General features: G+C 42.3%; 1 protein-coding gene across 2 annotated transcripts in view; it reads left to right on the forward strand.

The window, feature by feature from the left end:
• LOC106586325 (methyl-CpG-binding domain protein 5) overlaps positions 1 to 16,386 on the forward strand; it is a 53,664-nt gene that overhangs the window by 34,335 nt on the left and 2,943 nt on the right. For both annotated transcript variants that reach the window (XM_014173499.3, XM_014173500.3), the window contains exons 2-9: positions 1,965 to 2,657; positions 4,131 to 4,233; positions 4,419 to 4,593; positions 5,247 to 7,487; positions 12,613 to 12,887; positions 13,792 to 14,838; positions 16,110 to 16,186; positions 16,297 to 16,372. In XM_014173499.3, coding sequence (XP_014028974.3) covers positions 2,548 to 2,657; positions 4,131 to 4,233; positions 4,419 to 4,593; positions 5,247 to 7,487; positions 12,613 to 12,887; positions 13,792 to 14,838; positions 16,110 to 16,186; positions 16,297 to 16,372 — 4,104 coding nt within the window. In that variant the 5' untranslated portion in view covers positions 1,965 to 2,547. The remainder of the gene's footprint in view (positions 1 to 1,964; positions 2,658 to 4,130; positions 4,234 to 4,418; positions 4,594 to 5,246; positions 7,488 to 12,612; positions 12,888 to 13,791; positions 14,839 to 16,109; positions 16,187 to 16,296; positions 16,373 to 16,386) is intronic.

Below are 16,386 nucleotides of genomic sequence, written 5' to 3' on the forward strand. Positions count from 1 at the left end.
CATTCTTTGATAACTGGTTAGATGGCATTATGTATTTCCAAAACTTTGGGTTACTTTAATGTAGCTGTAAACTAGGTGTTGATAGCAACTGGCTGACTCATTCCGTGCTAATGTAACGTTAGAAGGCTGGCTAGTGTTAGCAGCTTAGTTGGCTAGCAACTTTGCAATTTGGTTTGTAACAATACATTCATAAAGTATTGGCTTGTAATTTGGCTGAAAATAAATTGAAACCAGTTGTCATGAGTGCAAAAGATTTGGTTTAATTTGAAGTTATACATTTGAAGTTATTTCTGTTGGAGTTTACATTATAGGGAATAGGCTGGCTTGCCGGGTCCTCCATATTACATCACACCTCGGGGAAAAACATTTTTCGACATGACTTTCACTAGCCGGCTACCTACCTGGTACTCAGCCCTGCACCTCGAAACTAATGCCTCATGTATATAGACTCATTGAATGCTGGTCACCTCATATTCTGTTTATATAATATTTTCTCGACATCGAACATCCTAATATCCCTACTTCTGTACATAGCATTTTCTTTTCCAAATGCTATACTGTCTATACACACCACATGGATTTTCACACATGCTCACTCTTATATATCTACATTGGATTGTTGTATCTTGTTTTAGTTTATTTATTTTTTTATTGAATTTGCGAGACATTCTATTTCACTGTTGGAGCTAGTAACATAAGTATTTCCCTGCACCTGCTATAACGCCAACAAGTCTGTACACCGACCAGTGAACTTTGATTTGACATTATTGGGTACTATGCAAAAGTTGTGGAACGCCTGTGAGTCCTCACGAAACCCAGACAAAAACTGACCATAATTTGGGGAAATTTCACTTAATGTATTCCATAGAATAGTCCTTTGGAGGGATTGTTGACATATATTTTCAATTTTTATGTAAAAGCATAATTGAGAAATAATTACTCAGAGTTGGCATATTTTGGACATCTGGATGTGTTTCTCCATTAAGACTCCATGTTTCATCTGTAAATGCTACAAAGTAAAAATTGGTGTCATATGAAGCTTTACAGCTTGCTCTGTAATATTAGTAGTATTTTGATTTAAAAAAAATAATATTAATTTATGAATATTGAAAAATATAAACATCGATATAAAAAATAATACAAATGTTTGAAATATATTGTTGAACATAATATACTCTACGGACATATCAAAGTTCCAGAGTGGGATCTCTGATAGTTTTAAAGTTATGGCCCATTTTATATGGATAAATTGGCATAGTAGGCAATGTAACCAACCACAGCCCTCCTTTGCACATCCTGCAAATCACCAGCAGAGGGCAACTATTTTGAATCCATTTTCACATTCACTCTGTTGGTAATCCTTACAAATTGGATCATAACTCTAAAAGGAGCAGAGATCCCACTCTGGAACTTTGATATGCCTATAGAATATATTTAACAATATATTTTAAAAAAATCTACATCTTAAATGTTGTATTTTATTATATTCATAAATTAGTTATTATAAAAGTTATTGAAGTTTAAAATATTACTGTTTAATCTGTAGGTGCTACAAAGTAAACATCAAGCTGTAAAGCTTCCTATGACACCAAACCAATTTACTTTGTAGCACCTAGAGATTAAACACCATGGAGTTTTAAAGGAGGTCCGGGTAAGGCCAAAATGCAATAAATATCCCAACTTTGAGTAATTATTTCCCAATTATGCTATTAGATACAAATGTCCAAAATATGTCAACAATCCTTCCAAAGGACTATTCATTCTATGGATTACATTTTGTGAAAATCCCCAAAATCATAATTTTTTTCTGGGTTTCATGAGGGATCACTCCTGTCTTGTGTGGGATATTTTTAGGAATATTCTTCTCAATAAGATCAATACTCCTTTTGTTATGTAGGATAGAAATATATTCCCAAAAGTTTTTGTAGTCAATTTGATCGTGTTACTTTTGACTTGTTTTACAGGTTGGAATATATGGGACAGTGTCTGCTCTTATCCGTTATCAACTCTGGGATGATGTCATGCTGACGGATCCTGCAACTATGAGTTCTAAGGTCGCAGCAGCTGCAGTTAGTGTCAGCCAGAACTCACGTCATCATATCATGACCAGATCCATCCAGATTTGTCCAATAGCAGATTCTGTAAACTGAAAGTGAAACATCTGTGAGAGAAGTAGCTTGGGCAACTCTACTTCAAGTTCCCTCAGACCACTCATCCCAATGTCCCCAGGTCCCCCCACCACTACCATGGCCTCCTCACAAAAACATTGATGAAAATGGGGTTTTAAACATGTCGACAATAAATAGGATGGGGACGAAGGGCCTCAAAAGTCTGGTTCCTCAGTGAACCTGTCCACGGAAGAGGCAGGCGACGGTGGGATTGGCAGTTGGCAGTTCCATCAGCGAAGCTGTTGTAGCTCATCCTCTCTTGGTTGGTCAGTTTACTCCTGAGAGACCCCAGGATGACGCACACTAGTCTGAGCTCTCTGACAAACTTGTGATATCTCACATCGCAAGGGTGTAGTTGTGTGGACCTAAGGAGTGGACAATGAACAGAACAAAGAAGGAGGGGCTGTGTGCTGAGGGGAAGCTGCCCCTGGCTGAAGTCCCTATAGGTTGGCAGCGCCGAATCACCCACAGCGGGGTTGTCTACATAAGGTAAGACCTGCTCTACCTCTATTTAAACTAGCCTGTGGTCTCTCGTCTCCCCAATCGGAAGTTAGGGTAATGAACTCTTTCCTTCTACAGAACCAATTTCTAATATTCACCCAATTTTCTTCTGCTCAATCTTTTCATGTAACTTACCATTTGATATGGTGTGTTTATTGATAAAAAAAAAAAAATATATATATATATAAAAGGGTGTGGCAATAGCAGGAACAGTGGCATCTAGAGGGCAAAACCTGGTACTTTCACACTAATTTATGGGGGGGGGGGGGAGCAAGCGACTTCTATGGCAAATTTCTCTGAACAATGGGGAAAAAAACATCACCAAGCTCACTATGAATACATTACATAGTATGAATAAACAGTACTCCAAGCCGCAGCTTCATACTACTTGTCAAACATAGAGAACTAATACTGTACACTGGCAGTTGGGGTGGGCTTGGTGTGGGGTTTGGGGGGTCCATGGGTAGCTTTTGTCCATTAATTTGGAATCCTCACGTCTTAATCTTTATCCAGAGGTTTGGTCCAAATCGAATGATTGGTACTATGTTTATTGAGTAGCTTAACAAATCCAACAAATTGAAATGGGCAATTTGGCTGCAATCAATTAACTAAATTTTTCAGGGATACATTTTTTTTCCAACAAAATAATATTGCAGGAATGCTTATCTTATTTGTTTCTAACTACAGAAACAATTTCAGATGAATCTGGGATGGTGGGTGACAATCCTCTTTCTTGTGCTTTTTGAGGTGGAACGACTTGTCATATCTGTCTTTTACCCTAATAAGGCTGATCACAATAACGCTGTAGTCCATGACCTTTATTGAAAGGCAGAAAAAGTCATTTCTATCCATTTTCTGTCCATGGGGTTGAAGGGAAGTGTTTCAAGAGTCTAATATTACCTCCCTCCCTCTTCATATGAAGTATATTCCCTCTCTGGTGGGCAGATCTGGGCTACATGGCCTTGAGGAGAAGAATGTTTGAGATCAGTGTCTGTCTCATACAGAGAAAATTGTCCTCTGAAAAACTATGAAATGCTGTCGGGAGCCATGTTTTATGGCACCATAATTCCACCCAACAGCTGCTTTCTCTCCCTTACTTTCATTGAGTTTGAAATGAATGTTGTTGTTTTTTCTTTCGAACCAAGCCTTTTAAGCTGATGGCACTTGTCATTATAAAGGTGAGCTGTTTTCATGGTATTGCGTTCCTCCTGTGTTTTGGTAGATTTGCGTTTTTGCTGTGACTGACTACTTTATCCAGGTCATTTGATATAATTGAATGTGTATGGTTTTGCCCGAAATGGTACCTTATTCCCTGTATAGCGCACTACTTTTGACCAGAACCACAATAAGCCTACTATGGGAATAGGGGGGCATTTCAGATGCAAACTGTCTTTTATTTAGCAATGGTTGTGCTATGCTGTTACATTGGTCACTCACAATCTCTCCTCTTCCACATTCCAGTCCCAGTGGCTTAGTCCTAGCCTGTCTGGAGCAGGTGAAGAGCTACCTGCTGACTGATGGCACCTGTAAGTGTGGCCTGGAGTGTCCTCTCATCATTCATAAGGTGAGCAAGCCTGAATGTGGGGCCAGTCCTGGTAGATGGGTCATTAAGTTCAAAGGAAAATGCACTACTGAACACTAGCACACTTCTTACTGTAGCCAGGACTGGAGGAGAGAGGAAGTGACACATGTATAGTGTATTGATAAGAGTAGGCACACACAGACGCTAACATCTTTCACTCCCCTCAGATATTCAACTTTGACACTGGGGCGGCTGTCAAGCAGAGGACTGCTGAGGATGCCAGAGCCGATGCTCATGTCACCAAGCTGTGTATCCACAAGAGGAAGGTCATCACCGTGGCAACCCTGCACAGGAGCATGGAGTCACCACACCCCGCTCTGGCCAGTCAGGGTGTTGGCACTGGTATGTGGAAGAAATATTGTCAATCTGAGATGCAAACTAGCTCCCTAGGAAAGATCCATCCATTTGTGTGACTTATTGATTGATTATGAAGTTCGATGTCTCATATCTGATCAAATTCTGAAATAGGCCTAAACACCAGTCCTTTATGATATTTGATGATGAAAGCCAATGTCACTTAATGGCTTTTACTCTCCAATCGGTGTCACTTGATATGACAATCTGTGCATTCTCAGCCAGTTTTGTTCTGTTTTAACATATTGCCTATAGAAATGTTTAATGAAAGAGAATAACCTTATGACCTATTGAGACCAGCTCAGACAGAAATCATCTGCTCTGTGCAGTATTTTCACAGCAAAGGACTGCAGTGAATTGCTGCTCTGTCAGCATGTTGTAAAAAAGAAGCGAAAATGTGACGCTGTCTGAAGAACATGCATACACATATCAGTTAGATTCAACTGTCTGCCTAGCTGCTGTTTTATGTTTGCTCTAAAGATCGGGTTTCTGTTGTCAATTCAGAACTGTTTTTGGTTTATTTGTTTTGGGAATTTCTGTAAGGTCTGAATTGACGATGCTGAATTAATTCCATATAATTATCTCATCTGAGATGATAAAAGTAATTTCAAAGATTGATACAAGTTTACTTTGCTTTGTAGGCACTGCAGCTATGGGTCCTTTGAGTCATCAAGCAATAAGGAACAATATGCACAATGGTCCACCCAACTCTGTGGCTCTTGATGTCAGGAATCCCAACAAGACAGGAATGTCAGTTTCTGGTCAACAGTACTATAACCATGAACTGGGTTCTCCCCCTCAGAGGGATCTGTACTTGGGGTACAGCAGGACAAGGCTGGGGGGCAGCGAACACAGTAGTAGCCAACAACGTTCACCCTATCACAGCCGCCACAGTGTCCTGCTCAGCCCCTCCTCCTCCACCTCATGTTGCTCACAGCATTATGGTGATAGGGCTCCCTCCCCAAGGACTGAACCTCTGGGGAGTCCTGACCCCAATATGCTTGGTTTTCATGGAGCTTGCAGCCCACACTCTGCCCATATGAACGGTGATCGTTTTACCCATCTCTCACCACCCAGTATCCTGCACCACGGCTCGCCTTCGGCCTCCCAGCCCTCGTGTGCCATGTCAGGAAGGACTAATGTACCAAATTCCCCTGCCGTCAATGCCAAAAGCCTCAATATGCAGAAGCCCTCCTGCAGCTTCCCCCACGACTTTCAACACAAGCCCCAGCCTGCATGCCACCCACAGTCGCACTTTTCCCTGTCTCAGCTCCCTCCCTGCATCCTGCAGAAAAAGCAGGTGACCTCTGAGAAGGACCCTCTTGGTATCCTGGACCCAATTCCAAGCAAGGCTCCTAGCCAGGGTCCCTTAGTGCCAAACATATCTGGCCTCCAACACAATGCCCAATCTCAGGTACCACCAATGAATGTAAACATCCCCCCTGCCAGTGTCCCTTTGCCCAGCAACCTGCCCTTGCCAACTGGGAAGTCTGGATCTGTTGGGCATGGCCATAGGGTCCAGCACCACCCTACCCTGTCATCCGCCTCATCCTCACCTATCATGTCCCCAGCACATATGGCTGGGCCTGTCCTCACCAAGGTGGAGTCACCCCACCGCTCACGTTGCTTGTCCAGTTCTTCTGAACATGGTAGCTTCGCTCACCCCACGGGGCTCCAGGTTCCTTGTGGGGGTTCAAAGCCACTTCCCCGGTCCTCTCAGGCCTCTTCGGGGTCCCCTCGACCTGCAATGCCACGAAGTTCTGCATATAAGATGGACAAACTCAATCACTTGAACGATACCCCCAACCAACTACCAGGGGGGATGAACATTGGTCTAAGCAAGCATCCCAACTCCATATACCGTCCAGCTCCCGGATCTGATAGTAGCCTTCAAAAGAATCACTCGGTAGGTATGCCCCTTAAGCAGATGTTAGATCAGCAGAATCCTGCTTCCTTCCCAGCAAGTAGTCTACTTTCAGCAGCAGCGAAAGCACAGCTAGTAAATCAAAACAAACATACCGACAGCACATTGGGTGCAGGCGCAGAGGCTCGCAGTGGCAGCAGTTTGGGACACCCAGGGCTAGTTGGTGGAGGCAGAGGTGGGAACCCAGATGGACACAGCACTTTAAACCAGAGATATCTACCTAATCCTGGGCCATTGGCGAGCGAATTTCCAAGCGGAAGAGCAGCACTAAGAGACAAACTCATGGGTATGGTTCAGCAGAGAGAGGCAAATCGCAAGCGCAAACTGTCCAATGATGGCAGCAGTGGTGGCATCAACAATGACAGGGCTTTCGACGTGCTCAAGCATCCGATGGGTGGCTCTGGATCTAGTTCATCTAGCTTTCCAGAGACTTTGAGGAGAATGTTGCAGCAGGGTTGTTTGCCCCCAAACACCTCCATGGCCCAGCTACTCCAGTCCATGAGCCACCAAAGTGGCCACAATGGGCCAAGCCACGTGGGCCAAAGCCCGGCCAGATCTGGCAAATCTCCCTTCTTGGAGGAAGCTTTGCCTCAGATGTCGACTTTGCAGCAGAGCTTGCAGGGGCATCATATCCAGGGCAGAGCGAAGATCCGTGGCTTCCAGAACATGAACAGTGAAGGTCAGATTTCAGGCCAGGATCTAAACATGGAGCCATTCAACAGGCCAATAAACCAAATGCAGGACCCCGCCTTAACTGGAAACTTTGGGTTGTTGGGTTACAATGGTGGACAACATGCAGCCATGGGGTCGATGCAGGGAAACCCAAACCCTCACCAGCAGCAGCAGTTTGGACTTTATCAGAAACCATCCCAGGCGCAAGGCAACCCCCACTTCAGAGGCAGGGCAGGATTGCCTCCCATGATGTCCAATGGCGGGGTCCAAGCCCTCTCTGAGTCAGGTAAGCAGCTGTTTCTCCTTGATTTTGTTGACTATTGCCTTCTTATCCTAGGTGTAGCAAAATCATAGATTTATATTATGTTTTAAGTCAATAGTCTCTAAATATATACATTTTTGTGATAAAGCAAAGGCTGCAATGTGTGTTGTGCCCCCTTGTGGCAAACATTGGTAGTTTTTGTCTATTGAAAATAATTGGATGTAGCCTACTTTATTACAATGATCCATCTAGATGTTTGGGGTCAAAAAAACCATTGGTGAATTAGGTTACTACCTTACAAATATGAATATGACCATCTTTTTGCATATAACTATTTGGCCTTGTCATTAAATTCAGTCTCATGTTGTTGCCGTCTTTGTCACTTGCGCTCTTTAAGCATCTTTCATCAAAGTGCTGACTGGAAAACATTTTCTTCTGCACAGCCAAGTGAAAGTGAGCTATTTAAAGCCAGCGTGCAAGACCTCTTTAAAGGCAAAAATGTTTTACAAGCAGGCAGACAAAAATGTTCAGATATGTTTTTCTACTTGTTTCTCACATCATACTTTATTTTTCCTGCTTTTTGTTCTTGTTCTAATTTGTTTAACCCATTTTCAGCTAAACTAAGTCATATTCTCAAACAATGATTTAACTTAAAGCCTCAGACACACCAAGGATAATGGTGTGTTGTCACAGCACAGATCAACCCCCTGGATAAGCCTTGTTAAAAATAGTCCAGACCACAGTGTGGCAGTAGCTTTCTTAACCTCTATGTTAGCGTCCCACTCTATTCAACAGCCAGTGGAAGAGCATGGCGCGAAATACAAAAACCTCAAAAATGCTATAATTTCAATATTTCAAACATACGACTATTTTACACCATTTGAAAGATAAGACTCTCGTTAATCTAACCACATTGTCCGATTTCAAAAAGGCTTTACAGCGAAAACAAAACATTAGATTATGTTAGGAGAGTACATAGACACAAATAATCACACAGCCATTTTTCAAGCAAGCAAATATGTCACAAAAACCCAAAACACAGCTAAATGCAGCACTAACCTTTGATCTTCATCAGATGTCACTCCTAGGACATTATGTTATACAATACATGCATGTTTTGTTCAATCAAGTTCATATTTATATCAAAAAACAGCTTTTTACATTGGCGTGTGATGTTCAGAAATTGTATTCCTACCGAAAACTTCCGGTGAATTTACTAAATTACTCATGATAAACGTTGACAAAATACATAACAATTATTTTAAGAATTATAGATACAGAACTCCTTTATGCAATCGCTATGTCAGATTTTAAAATAGCTTTTTGGCGAAAGCACATTTTGCAATATTCTGAGTACATAGCTCAGCCATCACGGCTAGCTAATTTGACACCCGCCAAGTTCGGGGCTCACTAAACTCAGAATTAGTATTAATTGTATTACCTTTGCTGTTCTTCGTCAGAATGCACTCCCAGGATTGCTACTTCCACAACAAATGTTGTTTTTGTTCCAAATAATCCATAGTTATGTGCAAATACCTCCGTTTTGTTCGTGCGTTCAGGTCACTATCCAAAGGGTAACGCGCGAGCGCATTTCGAGACAAAAAATGACAAAATGTTCCATTACCGTACTTAGAAGCATGTCAAACGCTGTTTAAAATACATTTTTATGGTATTTTTCTCGTAAAATAGCGATAATATTCCAACCGGACAATGCTGTATTCATTCAAAAAGGAAGAGAAAAAATGGCGAGGTCTCGTGAACGCGCATTTCTAATCTCTTAGTCACCAGCCAGTCCACTGACAAACTGTGCTCCTGTTATCTGCCCAGAGACAGGAGACGCCTCAATCCGCTTTCTGGACGCTTTAGAGAGCCAATGGAAGCCTTAGAAAGTGCTACATAACCCCACGGGCACTGTAGTTTCGATAGAGAAGCAAATGGAGAACTACAAATTCGCAGACAGGCCACTTCCTGCTTGGAATTTTCTCAGGTTTTTGCCTGCCATATGAGTTCTGTTATACTCACAGACACCATTCAAACAGTTTTAGAAACTTCAGAGTGTTTTCTATCCAAATCTACTAATAATATGCATATTCTCGTTTCTGGGAAAGAGTAGTAACCAGTTTAAATCGGGTACGTTTTTTTATCCGGCCGTGAAAATACCGCACCCTAGCCCAGACAGGTTAAGCGATGTTTGGCTTGTGTGTGCTGTAGATAGCGAATGTTAGCTAATAAGCAAGTTGTGCTAATGTTGCTAGATAGCTAGAATTTGTATTAAACCCTTGTTGATACTAGCCAGATGGGCACAACTAGATAACCAGTGTAGTTAGCAACATAATTAAATCGCAAGGGATTCATTTTTGAATGAAGCAACTGCCTGTTAGCTGCCGAGAGTCAGTGCAGTAGCTAGCCAGCTATCTTGTGCTAATTGCCAAATGGTGATGCTAATCGTTTAGCTAACTTTAGTTTAGCTTTGCAAGCAAACTGACATTGGTAGTATGGGGTAATGAAGAGTGAATTAAAGTATTTATTCATCTTGCTAGATAGCTAGCTTGGTAAAGCATTTAGTGTTGTGTGCAATGTGCTGCACTTACCACCCCATTTGTTTCATATGAAGTGTGCGTGACTGCCTGGCTCATTTAGCAAGCTAACGTTTGCTAGCTAGCTAACTAATGAGCAAGTTCACATTTATCAAACCTAACAACAACAAAAAAGTTCAAAACTCAAAACTCAAAAAAGTTCAAAATACAAAACGTATTAGCTAGATGTAAAAGATGTAGACTTGCTCTAGAAAAAAAGGTGTATTATGCAGCTTTAATGTTTTAGTAAAAACAATATTGTTGAACAGGGGTTGGATTACACTGGGAAAAGTGCCCTCTTGTGTAATATTGATCTAATTGCTGAGATGGTTTGCTCTTAATGGTTTTAGGTGGTTGGGAGGATGAGTGGGATATAAACTCTGCCACCAGATTAAAATACACCGAACAAAAATATAAACGCAACATTATAAAGTTTTATCCCATGTTTCAGGAGCTGAAATAAAAGATCCCAGAATATGTCCAAAAAGCTTATTTCTCTCAAATGTTGTGCACAAATTTGTTTACATACCTGTTAGTGAGCATTTCTCCTTTGCCAAGATAATCCATCCACCTGACAGATGTGGCATGTCAACAAGATGATTAGAATCCCTTAGCTGACAAGGTGCAAATCTGTCGTTCTGCCGCTGAACAAGGCAGTTAATCCACTGTTCCTAGGCCGTCATTGAAAATAAGAATTTGTTCGTAACTGACTTGCCTTGTTAAATAAAGGTAAAATAAAATTACACAGATGTGGCAAGTTTTGAGGGAGTGCGTAATTGGCATGCTGACTGCAGGAATGTCCACCAGAGCTGTTGCCAGATAATTTAATCTTAATTTCTCTACCATAAGGTGACTCCAGTGTCATTTTAGAGAATTTGGCAGTACACTCAACCAGCCTCACAACCGCAGACCACGTGTATGTGGGTGAGCGGTTTTCTGATGTTCACAACGCTGACAGAGTGCCCCATGGTGGCGGTGGGGTTATGGTATGGACAGGAATAAGCTACGGACAACGAACACAATTTGGATTTTATCGATGGCAATTTGAATGCACAGAAATACCGTGACGAGATCCTGAAGCCCATTTTATTTATTTTTTAAGTTATCTGTGACCAACAGATGCATATCTGTATTCCCAGCCGTGAAATCTATAGATTAGGGCCAAGTGAATTTATTTCAATTGACTGATTTCCTCATATGAACTGAATTCTTATTGTCTCTGTCATTTTATTTTTGGGTGATAAGTAATATCCAACGGCTAGTCAGTATTTCCCCTAGGATTTCTTTCAGCATCGGTGGCAAGGGTAGCTAAATAAATATAGGGTTATCACTGCAGGTAGTGGCATTTAGTCTAGGTACATTCTCTTAGCTTTAGTTTGATTATATGATGTATAGTTGACTTCTGATGTACGCAATGGCTTGGGATTGTTGTGATTGCAGATAGCCGGCAGTAGCACAAGAAAAGCGAAATAATATATTTGAATTGGGACTCGTGAGGTGCACTCCACTTGAATAGAGCTTGCATTTCCTTTTGATATGTGCACTTATCAGGAGTCGAATGTATCTAGACAGCTGAGCCTTTAGTGTAGGCTAATTACATTAGGTGGATCTTGTATTTTATGCACTTTCACAGTAATGTCAAAAAAGTCACTAGCGAGCTACCAGAAAGTAGGGAGCGCTTACCCTTACAGTGAGAGCCACTCATCCATAAACATGGGATGCGTTTCTGTTTCGATACAGGAGCTCCGCACAAATGATCACATTCACTTCGTGTCCAAGCTCTGTGGATTCAGGAAATGTCCTTCGAAACCGTCAGTTAGCGGATCATGGTGGCTACTGGCTACTTTGTTGAGGTTTGTCAACCGTTTTTGTAAAATGAACCTTTATTTCAAAAGCATTAGAATCCTAATTTTGTCACTCACTGCTACTATTGGCTACTTCTCCTGTTCTATACCAAATCCCTTGCTGACGATGTTGAGGTAATGTATGGATATCCATCTATGGCTGGGCTTCTAGAAGTGTACATCCAAGATTTATATACTCATAGATTTTTCTTGATTTAAGAGTCAGGAGCTATATTTTGTCTGAAATACCTATAATTGGCCTGAAGTTTCAGTCTGTAGTCAGGGAAGCCCAACTGAACCACAGTTGACCACTTTGGTTTACATTTCAACAACATAAGTCTTCTTTATTTTCTCACTTATCTTGTCTGTTTCATTTTACTGTCTTATTTGTTCAATCAAGTCCTCACAAGTCAAGGGAAGTAAATGGGAGTAAACTTTGGGCTAAACTTTTTTTTGTTTTGTTACTTTCACACTATTCTCTCTTACTGTCCCTTTGGTTTGCTTATCTTTGAAAAAACTCAAATAGCTTAGAGTGGTGTTGTCCTCATGATCAGATCTTCCTCTACTCCCGCTCCCTCACTTCACTTTTCATTCTCGCACCTTTCTCACGCCTCTCTCTGTCTCTCTCTCTCTGTCTCTCTCTCTCTGTCTCTGTCCCTCTGTCTCTCTCTGTCTGTCTGTCTCTATCTCTATCTCTCTGTCTCTGTCTTTCTTTCTTTCTTTGTGCAGGTGAGGGCAGTAGTTCTCTGAGCTGTGAGCTGAGGCAGGCCCGAGAGGAGAGTCTTCAGTCTCTCATCAGGAACAGCCAGGCCCATATACTGCAACAACAGAGACAGCAACCACTTGTTCAGGGCCAGCATCAGGGTCTGTCCCAGGGTCTGGGTCAGCACTCCATACAGGGCCAGCAGCAGCACAGATTCCAGTGCCAAGGCTCCCACCCTGATGCCCCTCTCCCTGATGATGCCTCCTCCAACCCCATGAACAGCCTCCTTCAGAGCTTCCAGGTCAGACATTCTGTTTTCTTCCAGTTCAAGCCCCAAAATAATTGTGGTGACTTTCTGTGTAATTTGTATGTTTGTTTGGTAGTTTAGGGATGTTTATTGTTGATTTCCATTCAACATTTCTTGAATGACGCATGAAAAAAGTCACCACTGGGCTGATGGAAACATGAAATGCCGGTACAATTTAAAAAATGCCGACAGACAATTTGTTTGTTTGACATTGTGGGACATTTTTGTGTCGGAAAAATGTATTATGCGTGAAATGGCAGTGGAAATGTCTTGTGCAAATATTGATATAATAACCATTATATCGAAGTAAACTTGGAGTCACACAATGATATGTTGTGTGGTCCTCCCACTGCGACTTGGGAAACCATGCAGTTTATTAGGCTACAGATTAAATTAATTATGATTAACTTCACAGGGTGGTGAATGTGCAAGATGATGAGCTTGATGCTCCTTTCCAATAAATATCGAGGGTCATGTTCTGGTGACATGATGATCGATGCTTGGCTGCCGTTTGTCAAATACAAATAATATTGCTCTTATCCATAATAATCTCATAATGTAGTTAGCCTACCCACACTATCTGTGAGGTGTTGGCTACAAGCGCATGTGCCAACACCTCGCATATTTTGCAATATAACGTAACAGTTTTGTTGACAAAACCATCAGTAAAGATGAAAATGCGGTGGAAACCCATCTAACTTGTTTTTTTTCTTCTGGTACATGGGAATTTAACAGCAAAAGTTTTTTTTTAATGTGCACTATGTCATCACGCACAGCTTTTATCCGCAAAAAGTCTGTTTGATAGAAACACATCCCTTGCATGAAAATCTGTCGCAAATTGGATGGAAACCTAGCTACTTTCAACATGTTTCAACGTCTCCCTCTCTTTTTGTAACAGGTGGATTTGCCTGAGACGATTCCACTGCCAAACAGAACTATGATGAGTCGACCGGGGATGATGTCCATGTCCCAACCCGGTGCCCCTTGTCTCCAGGAGGGTCATCAAGAATACCAGGCTCCCCAGGACCTTCCAGGTGGTGGGGGACAAGTTATTGATACCATCCACAGAGCAGCGATGGGCACGGCCAGCAAGAGCACGTTTAATGTCATCACATCAACAGGTGCTAGCGGTACCTTCGCTGCTTCTGTTGTCGGCGAGCCTGTCGACCTCTCCAATGCGGTTAACTCTGTCATTCATGGCCCCCTTCGCTCATATCAGGAGCCAGTGCCAGAGCCCCGACACCAACCCAAGGTGGGTCGGCCACGCAAGAAGACCCCTGAAAGGAACAACAGCTTCTCCCCTGTTGCTATGGATGCTCCTGCCAGATTCCGCTCACCGCGACACGGAGCCCAGAGAAGACAATGGGATGGGCAGGCGGAGGACCAGGAGCAGGCTGGTCTGTGGCGTAATGACAAGCTCCTCCAACCGCTTTCCTTAGCCCAGAGCAGAAACGGCACCTACCCAGAGAGGCCCAAAAGTCAGGCCCAGGTCCACTTAGGCCCTCAGGATCATACAACACTGCACTTCCCCAGTGACTTGTATGCCCATATGAACGGCAACGGTAGGGTCCTCACCTCGGGAAGACTACATTCCAGACACCCCAGCCTGTCCCCTGGTTCTTCCTCTGTCCCACCAGAGGGCCTTTTTACCAAGGATTACAGCCACTACAACGAACATCTGAATGGCCAACTCAATGGGAACCACTACAATGGGCATTACAATGGGCACCTGAACGGGAGCCTGAGCGGCGAGGAAGACCTGAGGCCTGGGGACTCTCCCTCCTCCAGTGAGGGGCTCCCACTCCACCACAGGCCCAGAACTCCGGTCCACTACCCAGGAGATCTACTCTGGGGCCAGGGCAAAGGCTTCCCTCCATGGCCAGGCAAGATTGGAAGTGAGGGGCACATTTACTCCCCTGGGATGGTGAATGACATGCACGGAAAGGTGAGCTTGTTGTGTACTCAGTGTTTTAGTGTGATCAATTATGATTGGTCATATGACTACATTGGATAAAGAAGTGGAGGTCTTTGCCACAATTCCAGCCTCAGTTTCAACACAATTTTGCATTAAACTTTTGCTGCTAGTACTACTGTACACATTACCGTTGCAGTTTTTTTTTATGGCAAAATAATGCTTTGTATAAGAGGGGAGTTTAAAAATGTGTAGGCACCAGGCATGGCAAGTCCCTGAAAGATGATATATTCCTCACGAAGAGCATGACAGGGAGAGGGAAGATCTCCCACAGTGTTCTGCATTAAAAAACACCCCAATTCTGCCCTGCGACACTGTCAAAAGCCTTTGAGACGCCAAGGAATTAACATCAGGGTAAAACAGCATAATGACCTTCCCAGAGGTCATTCTACCACCATTTTCACCTGCCTGTCGATATCCATTGCTTTCATTTATTCACTGCCTACTGTGTTTTGTTCCTTTTTTTCTCGAGAGCTACTGTGCAGGAACTTCAATGTGGGAATCCTTGGGGGAATGTACTTTATTACATTTTTCCTGGATTTACCCATATTATTTAGGCTAACATTTGGGATAGGTGATATTTCAATTTGGTTTCATGCCTAGTTTGACTGTGCAGATAATATGCAATAGTGGATGAATTTGCCATATCCATCCCTTTTACAAGCCTGTGTGGACAGCTATTTTAATGAATCTGACCCATTGTGTTCAGTGAATAAAATTAAAAGCAGTTTGGAAGGATAGGACAAGATGCTGCCTCTTTTTTTTTCTCGAAAATGTTTGAATGCTCTTTGTCTTACCTGGCGTTAAAGTAACTTGCAAGTTAGTCATTAGATAATAAATCTTTATTGAAGTTGAGTCATTATAATTGTGAAATAAAGTCATTGATTGCTTTGACCTGAGTCATTCTGCAAACTCATTTAGAACTTCTGTTCTGTGGACATAGTAATGTACATTTAGAACTTCTGTTCTGTGGACATAGTAATGTACATTTAGAACTTCTGTTCTGTGGACATAGTAATGTACATTTAGAACTTCTGTTCTGTGGACAGAGTAATGTGCTTTTGGTTTCACTTGGCTGTGTAATATGCCATTTAGATTAGTCATTCGTGCATACATTTTACGTATGGGTGGTCCCGGGAATCAAACCCACTACCCTGGCGTTACAAGCGCCATGCTCTACCAACATGTAGTGTTTTGGTTTCATTCCCCCGGTGTTTGGTAATGTTGTTTCTACTTGCCTTCAGGTAGAGTCAGAGAAGTTCCAGAGGACACTAACAGAGGATCTGGACACACTACATAAAGCAAACAAGATAACTAGAAAGTAAATTACCCTAGATTAATATGCTATTATTCTTTATTCTGTCCCTGCACATTGTTTTTATCAGATGAAGGATGAGGTAAAGTAATAGAAATATGTTCTCTTTCTTACAGTGGTCGAAAATGGAATAACCACCTAGAGGCTGCTATACAGGAGGCTATGTGTGAGCTGGATAAGATGACAGGCAATGTGAGTATTCCAAT

This window comes from Salmo salar, chromosome 25 (assembly GCF_965601325.2).
Source record: "Salmo salar chromosome 25, fSalSal1, whole genome shotgun sequence".
NCBI classification, from domain to species: Eukaryota; Metazoa; Chordata; class Actinopteri; order Salmoniformes; family Salmonidae; genus Salmo; species Salmo salar.